Source organism: Macaca mulatta, chromosome 14 (assembly GCF_049350105.2).
Source record: "Macaca mulatta isolate MMU2019108-1 chromosome 14, T2T-MMU8v2.0, whole genome shotgun sequence".
NCBI lineage: Eukaryota > Metazoa > Chordata > Mammalia > Primates > Cercopithecidae > Macaca > Macaca mulatta.
In genome coordinates this window covers 18,890,001-18,900,825 of record NC_133419.1, presented here as the reverse complement: position 1 = coordinate 18,900,825, position 10,825 = coordinate 18,890,001, and the positions used below count along the sequence as shown (strand labels likewise).

The following is a 10,825-nucleotide window of genomic DNA, read 5'->3' as shown; positions in this document are numbered from 1 at the left end:
AAACATGGCCTTTCCAGAAGCCCCGCCCACTTCCTGCGCTCGCCGCCTAAGTGCCTGCCCGGGGAGGTAACAGCATAACTCTCCGACTCGTCACTCCCAAAAAGAGGTGGCTGGAACAACAGTTCCGCTTTCCCAGCTACTCGAATACCTGGTGCACCTCCGGAATCCTAGGTTCTCATTGCTCTCGGACAGAGTTCTGCCTCCCCAGTACTCCCAAACTCCCAGTCTTGTGCACCAGTGAGGTCCAACTCTGAGGCTTCTTTCCTGAGAAAAATATTTGAAAGTCCGTTACTGTTTCCTGGAGGAGCTGAGAAGAGGACGCTCACTTCCGGCGTAGGGAGGCTTTCTGACCCGGAATGGAGGAGGCGGAGGAGCCGCTCTTGGAGGGGAAGAACGCGCTGCAACTGGGTAAGCGATCTGCGATGTCCGCGACCCTCAACCTTGGCCCAGATGGATCTGACGCTCTTTGGTCAGCTTTCTGCTCAGTCTCCTCTCCTCCCGATCCCAGGATCCTCCAGTGTCCTCAGAGTCGCTGGGGGCTTCTGAAGAACCCTTGAGCCTCCTCAAACCTTTCAGGGCCCCCCTTAGAGCCCTCACCTGTTCCTCGGGCTCCGCAGGCCCAGCTGGACCTGCGGTTTCCTCCCACACCTTTCCCCACCTCACACCTTCTTGGGCGGCTCCCTCACCGTCTTCTCTTGTCCCTGCAGCCCCCGAGCCGCGCCTGGGCCTGGACTTAGGATGGAACCCCTCTGGAGAAGGCTGTACGCAGGGCCTCAAAGACGTCCCACCCGAGCCGACCCGAGCCATCCTCGCTTTAAAGAGCCTCCCCCGGGGCTTGGCTCTTGGCCCCTCACTCGCCAAGGAACAGCGCTTGGGGGTCTGGTGTGTCGGGGAGCCCCTACAGCCCGGCCTGCTGTGGGGGCCGCTGGAAGAGGAGTCTGTCTCCAAGGAGAAGGGCGAGGGAGTAAAGCCACGGCAGGAGAAGGTATTGAAGGATAGAGCGGCTTCTCTCCGCCCTTGAAAATGTAGGGGAGGTTTGGACATTTCTAGACAGCTTTTCAATTTGAAGAAAGAGAGTATTTCAAGAGGTAGGAGGTGGTCTTATCCCTTCTCTTCAGGACTGCCTCCTCCTCTTAGCAGCATTAGTTAAAGAATGGAGGTTCGAAAAGTTGTTTAAATTGGAATCTTAAAGTGTCAGCAGTGAGGAAGGTCAAGAATTAAGGTTTTTGGAATTAAGAAAGCATGGGATCAAATTCCAGCCTTGTCACCTAGTTGGTTAAATTACGTGCCGCATTTAATTCATCTATGAAACAAAGCAGTAGCGCTCTTGGGATTATATGGAGGCGCTGATGAAATAGTGAAGATAAAAGGTTTTACTGCATGATAAGTACCATTTTATTTTGTTTATTTTATTTTTCTTTTTTCTAAGACAGTCTTGCTTTGTCACCCAGGCTGGAGTGCAGTGGCACGATCTCACCTTACTGCAACCTCCACCTCCCAGTTCAAGTGATTCTCATGCCGCAGCCTCCTGACTAGCTGGGATTACAGGTGTGCACCACCACACCCAGCTAATTTTTGTATTTTTAGTAGAGACAGGGTTTCACCATGTTGGTCATTCTGGTCTCAAACTCCTGGCCTCAAGTAATCTGCCTGCCTGGGCCTCCCGAAGTGCTGAGATTACAGGTGTGAGCCACCGCGTCTGGCCCAATAAATACCATTTTAAAAAGCTGGTGTTCCTTATTACTTTTTATGCTTAGTACTCACTGGAAGACAGTAATGTGTTCAATTTAGTAATTCTCCATACTCTTGGGAGGGAAGTGAGGAGACAGACTTTTTGGTCCTTACTGAATGAAGAATCAGACAGCACTCTCTTGTTAGAGGAGAACCAGAGGCTTGTAACCTTCCAGGAGTTTCATCTTAAATTTGTCCCAGGAAAGTTTCATCTAGTTGGTTTTTTTTTGTTTTTTTTTTTTCCTACCCGACCCCCTCGAACACATTTGAGAAGGACTTTTGTTGGTTTATTTCAGAACCTGTCATTAGGTCCATGGGGAGACATGTGTGCCTGTGAGCAGAGTTCTGGCTGGACTGGGTAAGTCAGAGGAGAGTGTGTCATGAATATTCGTTCCTTTGAGGCTTTCTGTTGTGGCTTGGGATGGAACCGGACACTGACTGCCATTCCCTATTCAGTGCTCTTTTGCAGGGAATGTTCCAAAGGCGTGGCGTCCTTTAGGACCCAGACTGCCTGGGGACTGGGGCTTTCAGGGAAGACCACTTGAATAGTGAGCATCTCATAGCTGGCTGTTACTTTGCGTTGCAGCTTGGTGCAGCGGGGCAGACTGGAGAGTGAGGGAAATGTGGCCCCAGTGCGGATCAGCGAGAGGCTCCATCTGCAAGTGTACCAGCTGGTGCTGCCAGGCTTTGAACTGCTGCTGTGGCCCTGGCCTTCCTCTGAGGGCCCGAGTCTCACCCATCCCAGGCTGGACAAAGAGGCAGCTGTAGAAGTGGTGACAGAAGTGGGGTCTGCTGTTCAGCAGGAAGTGGCCTCCCACGGGGAGGATGCAGCAGAACCTTGCACAGGTATGTGTCAAATAAATGCTGGTTCCCCAGCAATTTCCCCACCAAAACAACCTGTTGATAAGACAAAGCAGAGTTTATGGCTCATTGCGGTAAGGAAGGACACTATAGAGTCTTAGTAGCTTTTCAAAATCTGTTTGAAGGTGGATGTTTCAACATGGGATAGGAGGGTGGGGCTTGATTACTATTGGGTAAGAATTGTGACTGAGTAGCTTAGGGTTGGTAGATACAGCAAGGTTAGAATTTTCAGGCAAGGGACAGTCTCGGACTATAAATTGTCATTCAGTGCTTTCTGTTGAAGAGCAACAGGTCTGTTCTTTGGAATAACAATATAGATATTTGCAACTTTTACCTTCTTAAGAGCTTCCTGGAATAGTAAGGAAGAGAGTAAGCTTTGTATGTACAGGGTTTCCAGCCTCCTATGTTTCTTCTCTCTGGTGTGGGGGTTCTTTTATGTCACAGATGAGCTAAGGTGGGAAGGGGTTTTTTTGTGTGTGTGTTTTTTTTTTTAGATGGAGTCTCACTCTGTCACCCAGGCTGGAGTGCAATGGCATGGTCTCAGCTCGCTGCAACCTCCACCTCCCAGGTTTAAGCGATTCTCCTGCCTCAGCCTCAGCTCATTTTTTTTTTGTATTTGTAGTAGAGATGGGGCTTCACCATGTTGGCCAGGCTGGTCTCGAACTCATGGCCTCAAGTGGTCTGCCTGTCTCGGCCTCCCAAAGTGCTAGGATTACAGGTGTGAGCCACCATGCCTGGCTGGAAGGGGGTCTTGAATCACATTCTAAATATGTGTCTCCAGGGGGCGAACAAGGGGATCCTTCATCTGGGATGGCCTTATTCTAGCGATTATCCAGATAGCCGGGACCCCATGGCTCTCAGGAGTGCATCTCCAAAAGGCGCCTAAGGCTGGACAGGAAGATGTATGGAGTGTGCACCCCATGCTCCAGGGAAGAGATTGGCATCATTGCTCCCTCTAAAGCTTAGGGACTGGGTGGGAGAAACATCTGTTCCTGTAATTCCCTGGTAACACCACCGGGATTGAAGCTCCCTAACCCCAGCACCCCATCCTTGCCTTCAGATCCTGGTTCCCACTCACCCCCTGGCATCCAAGCAGAGAGTATGGTGAGCCCTGGACTTAAGTTCCCAACCCAGGACCAACTTTCCAAGGATAGCCAGCCACTTGGCCCATTGCTTCAGGATGGCAACGTGGATGAGGAATACCCGCCCCAGGCACAGATGCCACCTGAACTTCAGAGCAACTCGGCTACCCAGCAGGACCCAGATGGCAGTGGAGCCAGTTTCTCATCTGCCAGGGGCACCCAGCTGCGTGGCTACCTGGTCAAGAAGTTACACAGCCCCAATGATCAGTGCCCACCCAGAGCAAAGGCCCCAGAGCCTGGAGCCCAGCAGCCTGGCTTCCCTACTCTCTCACGGAGCCCTCCTGGCCCAGCAGGAAGCTCCCCAAAGCAGGGGCGACGGTACCGGTGTGGAGAGTGTGGCAAGGCATTCCTGCAGCTGTGCCACCTAAAGAAGCACGCATTCGTGCACACAGGCCACAAGCCCTTTCTTTGCACTGAGTGTGGCAAGAGCTATAGCTCAGAGGAGAGCTTCAAAGCCCATGTGCTGGGCCACCGTGGGGTGCGGCCCTTCCCCTGCCCGCAATGCGACAAGGCCTATGGCACCCAGCGAGACCTTAAAGAGCACCAGGTGGTACATTCAGGTGCCCGGCCCTTTGCTTGTGACCAGTGTGGCAAGGCCTTTGCCCGCCGGCCCTCCCTGCGGCTGCATCGCAAGACCCACCAGGTGCCAACCGCCCCTGCCCCTTGCCCATGCCCTGTGTGTGGGCGACCCCTGGCCAACCAGGGCTCCCTGCGGAACCATATGAGGCTCCACACAGGAGAAAAGCCCTTCCTGTGCCCGCACTGTGGCCGGGCGTTCCGTCAGCGGGGCAACCTGCGTGGGCATTTGCGGCTCCACACCGGAGAGCGTCCTTATCGCTGCCCGCACTGTGCCGATGCCTTCCCCCAGCTGCCTGAACTGCGGCGCCATCTCATCTCCCACACCGGGGAGGCCCACTTGTGCCCCGTGTGTGGCAAGGCCCTCCGAGACCCACACACGCTCCGAGCTCACGAGCGCCTGCACTCTGGAGAGAGGCCCTTTCCCTGTCCCCAGTGTGGCCGTGCTTACACGCTGGCCACCAAGCTGCGGCGCCACCTCAAATCTCACTTGGAGGACAAGCCCTACCGCTGCCCCACCTGTGGCATGGGCTATACCCTCCCGCAGAGCCTCAGGCGGCACCAGCTCAGTCACCGGCCCGAGGCGCCCTGCAGCCTACCCTCTGTGCCTTCTGCTGCTTCTGAGCCCACCATGGTGCTCCTGCAGGCTGAGCCACAGCTGCTGGACACACACAGAGAGGAGGAAGTCTCCCCTGCCAGGGATGTTGTTGAGGTCACCATTTCAGAGAGCCAGGAGAAGTGCTTCATGGTGCCAGAGGAGCCGGGTGCCACCCCCAGCCTGGTGCTAATCCATAAGGACGTGGGCCTTGGCGCCTGGGCAGAGGTGGTGGAGGTGGAGATGGGCACCTGACAGCTTTACCTTTTCCTGACACGGTTCCATAAAGACCTGTGCTTTCTCACTGCTGCGTGTCTGCATCTTCTTTCTTGGGGTTGCCTAGTAGGGATTAGAGTCTACTATGAGAGATCAAGGACTTCCCTTCCCGCTTAAGAACCACCAAATCGAGTTCTAAGCCTGCTAGGTCAGACCTCTTCTGAACACAGAGGTCTTCGTGTTGACATCCGGTAGAGCTTGTTCCGCCTCCTTCCCTAGGAGCGCCACAGGGTGCTTATTGATTAAGCACTGCTGCAGGCACCCAGTGAGGCAGTGGTCGTTGGCAGCGCTACTGCTGCCTGGGTGCTTAGCGCTGGGATGGTCACACCCATGGAGCTCCTTGAGGGACAGGCACTTCAATTTGGAAGCAAATTGAGTGGCTGTTAAGACTGAACACCTTAGGAGGTGACTGGAGCCAGATCCGTGCCCCTCTGTGTGCCTGCCTGCTCTAAGGGCAGCCCTGTTCAGGGAAGGACGTGTGTTTTGCATTGACTGTGACCTGCACTGTGCTAGGCACTGGGGCACAGCTATAGACATGACAGGCAGTACCTTTTACTGATCACCCATGCTGGGGGCAGGGAGGCAGAAATCACTGGATGAAAGTTTAAAGGGGCATAGCTGGGTACTGTGAACTTGTTTAATGGGGCAATTTAATGTGGTCTAGGGTGCCAGGGAAGATGTCCCCAAGAAGAAGAATGTTCAGCCCTTACTGTGGGCTAGTGCTTTATATAATCCTCATAACAACCCTGTGAGGTAGGAGTAGTGGTTTTTTTCCTACAGATCAGGAAACTGAAGAACAAAGAGCTCTAAGTATCCCGCCCAAGATCACGGTGCTACAAGTGTGTTCAGATCCCAGCCCACAAAACCTCGCGCTGGCGTCAGGCTCTTCACTGCTGCACTCTCCTGCCCCATGTTTCAGCTGTGGCTCGATGGATGCGGAGGTGGGAGGGGAGGTGGTGAGAGACTGGTAGGTCTGAACTACTGGGACCAACATGGCTGGGCGGGGAAAGACAGGGAGAGGGAGGAGGGCCAGATCACATAGGATCATGGCTCAGGAGTTTGGACTTTTATTTTCAGGACATTGAGGAGTACTTTGAAGGGTTTTGAACGGGAATAACAGGATCAAAATTGTGTTTGAAAAGACAACTAGGAAATGGATTGGAAAGCAAAATGAAGTTGTGGCAAAGTCAATTAGGAGTCTGCAGGGTGCCTGGGAAAGGGGTGGTAGCTATGGAAACACAGAGAAATGGAATCATCCACCCAGCATATATTTACTGAGTGCTTCCTGAATGCTAGTTGTTAGGGATGTAGCAGTGACTGTTTCTGTGTTCACATTAGCTCACCTTCTAGCATGGAAAATGACAAATGCATGTCAGATGGCAGTAAAAGTGTTAAGCGTATTAAAAGTAATGCAGGGTGGCCGGGCACCGTGGCTCATGTCTGTAATCCCAGCACTCTGGGAGGCCAAGGTGGGAGGATCACTTGAGCCCAGGAGTTCAAGACCAGCCTGGGCAACATAGCCAGGAGTGGTGACACGCCCTTGTGGTCCCAGGTACTCAGGAAGCTCATGGTGGAGGATTGCCTGAGCCCAGGAGGTCGAGGCTGCAGTGAGCTGTGATCAAGCCACTGCACTGGAGCCGGGGTGACAAAGAATGGGAGTGGGATTTACAGAAGGTGGTCATCAAAGGCCTCTAAGAGCAAGGCTTAAGCAGAGGCCTGAATAATGGAGAGGAGGATGTCGGGGAGGAGCTGGATTCTGAGCAGGGCACAGTGAGGACAAGCCCAGTGTAGACAGCAGGAACTGGGAGACCAAGACAAGAGTGTGGAAGGAAATGAGGTCAGAGAGGCGCCGCAGAGGCTGGGTTAGGGCTGTTGGTGGGTGGCTATGTGCTCCAGGAGGCACAAGCGACCCAATTCAAAGACAGTGGAAAAGAGGGAGGTCTGACTCAAGATTTCTTTGTTTTTTTAATTTTGTTTTGAGATGGAGTTTTCCTTTGTCTCCTAGGCTAGAGTGAAGTGGTGTGGTCTCGGCTCACTGCAACCTCAGTCCCCCAGGTTCAAGCAATTCTCCTACTTCAGCTTCCTTAGTAGCTGGGATTATAGGTGCCTGTCATCATGCCCAGCTAATTTTTGTATTTTTAGTTGAGACGGGGTTTCGCCATGCTGGCCAGGCTAGTCTCGAACTCCTGACTTCAGGTGATCCACCCTCCTTGGCCTCCCACAGTGCTAGGATTACAGGCATGAGCCACAGCGCCTCAACATTTCTTTTTTTTTTTTTTTTTTTTTTGAGACGGAGTCTCGCTCTGTCGCCCAAGCTGGAGTGCAGTGGCCGGATCTCAGCTCACTGCAAGCTCCGCCGCCCAAGTTTACGCCATTCTCCTGCCTCAGCCTCCCGAGTAGCTGGGACTACAGGCGCCTGCCACTTCGCCCGGCTAGTTTTTTGTATTTTTTAGTAGAGACGGGGTTTCACCGTGTTAGCCAGGATGGTCTTGATCTCCTGACCTCGTGATCCGCCCGTCTCGGCCTCCCAAAGTGCTGGGATTACAGGCTTGAGCCACCGCGCCCGGCCCAGCCTCAACATTTCTAAAGTAAGTAGCTAAAGGTGGGACCCGGGACAATTATGATTTGGGTTTATGAGTTCTGAGTTTGAACTCATCCCAAAGGAGGTCAGCAAAGGGGTTCTTGGGATGTAAATGAAACCTCACATGCAGCAGCCCTCAGAGAGAATGGATGATAAATATTTTTGTCAGACCTTTAAAGGTGTCAGACTTGGCTGGGCATGGTGGCTCACACCTGTGATTCCAGCACTTTGGGAGGCCAAGGCAGCAGGATTGCTTGAGCTCAGGAGTTGGAGACCAGCCTGGCCAACATAGCGAAACCCTGGCTCTATTAAAGATACAAAAATTAGCTGGGTGTGTTGGTACGTGCCTGTGATCCCAGCTACTCGGGAGGCTGAGGCATGAGAATCACTTGAATCCAGGAGGTGGAGGCTGTAGTGAGCCAAGATCACACCATTGCCCTCCAGCCTGGGCAACAGAGTGAGACTCTTTCTCAAAAAAAAAAAAAAAAAAAAGACTGGGCACGGTGGCTCATGCCTGTAATCCCAGCACTTTGGGAGGCCGAGGCAAGCGGATCACGAGGTCAGGAGATCAAGACCATCCTGCCTAACACAGTGAAACCCCGTCTCTACTAAAAATACAAAAAATTAGCCGGGTGTGGTGGTGGGCACCTGTAGTCCCAGCTACTGGGGAGGCTGAGGCAGGAGAATGGCGTGAACCTGGGAGGCAGAGCTTGCAGTGAGCCGAGATCGCGCCACTGCACTCCAGCCTGGGCAACAGAGCAAGACTCCGTCTCAAAAATAAAAAAATAGGCCGGGTGCGGTGGCTCAAGCCTGTAATCCCAGCACTTTGGGAGGCCGAGATGGGCAGATCACGAGGTCAGGCGATCGAGACCATCCTGGTTAACACGGTGAAACCCCGTCTCTACTAAGAAATACAAAAAACTAGCCGGGCGAGGTGGCGGGCGCCTGTAGTCCCAGCTACTCGGGAGGCTGAGGCCGGAGAATGGCATGAACCCGGGAGGCAGAGCTTGCAGTGAGCTGAGATCCGGCCACTGCACTCCAGCCTGGGCTACAGAGCGAGACTCCGTCTCAAAAAAATAAATAAACAAATATAAATAAATAAATAAATAAAAATAAAAAAGACTGGGTGCAGTGGCTCATGCCTGTAATCCCAGCACTGCACTCCAGCCTCGGTGACAGAGCGAGAAAAAAAAAAAAAGTTCCATCTTAAAGGTGTCAGACTCAGACTCTCAGTTAATCTTTTGTAGATCTGGACAAGGGAGGGCTCAGAGAAAGCCTGGCTGCATCCATGCAATGTTTGTTTGTTTGTTTGTTTGTTTGTTTGTTTGTTTGTTTTTTGAGATGGAGTCTCTCTTTGTCGCCCAGGCTGGAGTGCAGTACCACAGTCTCAGCTTACGGAAAGCTCTGCCTCCTGGGTTCATGCCATTCTCCTGCCTCAGCCTCCCGAGCAGCTGGGACTACAGGCGCCCACCACCATGCCCGGCTAATTTTTTGCATTTTTAGTAGAGACAGGGTATCACCATATTGGCCAGGATGTTCTTCAACTCCTGATCTCAAGTGATCTGCCTGCCTCAGCCTCCCAAAGTGCTGGGATTACCATGCCCAGCTCCCTTCAGTTTTCTCTGCAGATGCCAATCTCCCCCACACAAGACAGTTTTTCAGCTATTCTTGTATTTCCAGCCGTCCTGAATAGCCATCTTGAAATATATCAAAGAAGTATATTTTGGGGTGAAATATTTTGGTTTCCTTCAATACAGAGAGCAGGGAGGAAGACCAAGGCCAGGGTGGGCTAGCGCTTCAGGTTCAGTGACAGGAGATAGGCCTATCAGGGGACACTAAAAATCACCCAGCGAAAGAGAAAAACCTACAAAGTGCTTGCCATTGAAGCTGATGGGAAAGTTTCAACAAAGGGGATGTGGTCAGCAATGTTCACTGCTATTGGGAGAGTTGAAGTTTATGGAAGTCCTGGCAAGCTGAGGGAGAGCCAGGGGAAGCCAGATGGGATTGCCTTGAGGAGGGGCGGGAGGCAAGAGAGATGGAAAAAATAGACTTGCTTGTTTTATGCCTCTACTGTCCTGCAAAATAGGAATTGTGGTCCCTGTCTTAAAGATAAAGAAACTAAGGCAGAGGGACACGGTAGCTCACGCTTGTAATCCCAGCACTTTGGGAGGCTGAGGCAGGCGGATCACCTGAGGTCGGGAGTTCGAGAGCAGCCTGACCAACATAGAGAAACCCCGTCTCTACTAAAACTACAAAATTAGCCAGGCGTGGTGGCGCACACCTGAAATCCCAGCTACTTGGGAGACTGAGGTAGGATAATTGCTTGAACCTGGGAGGTGGAGGTTGCGGCGAGGCAAGATCGTGCCACTGTACTCCAGCCTGCACAAAAAGAGCGAAATTCCGTCTCAAAAAAAAAAAAAAAAGAAAAGAAAAAGAAAAGAAACTAAGGCTCGGAGAGGACGCCAAGATCACACCATCAGTGAAGCAAAGCCAGGATTTTTTTTTTTTTTTTTTTTTTTGAGACAGAATCTCACTCTGTCGCCCAGCCTGAACTGCAGAGGTGCGATGTCTGCTAACTCTACCTTCTCCTCCCAGGTTCAAGCGATTCTCCTGCCTCAGCCTCCCGAGTAGCTGGGATTACAGGTGTGTGCCAACATGCCCAGCTATTTTTTGTAGTTTTAGTAGAGATGGAGTTTTGCCATGTTGGCCAGCCTGGTCTAAAACCCCTGACCTCAAGTGATCCACCTGCCTCGGGCCCCCAAAGTGCTGGGATTACAGGTGTGAGCCACCACGCCTGGCCAAAAGCCAGGATTCTAATGCAGGTGGTTTTCTGGCTTTGTGGCACTTGGCCACGATGTCACCAGCAGCCCCATGCTTCCTGGTTTGCCACTGACATTAACCCAGTTGCCTGCCCAATCTGAATAACTTCTTGGCAAAGCATAAGCCTAAAATTGTCCAAGGGGCGGGAGGACAGCAGGAAATCGTGGTGATCTGTGAAGAGAAAGGCCACACTGTCCAAAGCCTGAGAAACAGCTGCTAAGATTAGTTCTGAGTCAGCCTACC

At 52.3% G+C, this 10,825-nt stretch overlaps 1 protein-coding gene across 3 annotated transcripts; it reads left to right on the top strand.

Moving 5' to 3' along the window:
• The first annotated feature begins 34 nt into the window (after window positions 1-34).
• On the top strand, window positions 35-5,209 carry ZNF408 (zinc finger protein 408). 3 transcript variants are annotated; one of them, XM_077963021.1, is made up of 6 exons: window positions 127-408; window positions 708-985; window positions 1,452-1,548; window positions 2,028-2,089; window positions 2,318-2,577; window positions 3,653-5,209. In XM_077963021.1, the coding sequence occupies exons 4-6, from the start codon at window positions 2,055-2,057 to the stop codon at window positions 5,158-5,160; spliced, it is 1,803 nt and encodes a 600-aa protein (XP_077819147.1). In that variant the 5' UTR covers window positions 127-408; window positions 708-985; window positions 1,452-1,548; window positions 2,028-2,054; the 3' UTR covers window positions 5,161-5,209. The 3 variants fall into 3 exon arrangements, with proteins under 3 accessions (XP_001111210.3, XP_077819147.1, XP_077819146.1); XM_001111210.5 differs by lacking the exon at window positions 1,452-1,548 and having other exon boundaries at window positions 35-408; XM_077963020.1 differs by lacking the exons at window positions 127-408; window positions 1,452-1,548 and adding an exon at window positions 423-447 and having other exon boundaries at window positions 705-985.
• Window positions 5,210-10,825: the final 5,616 nt, after the last annotated feature.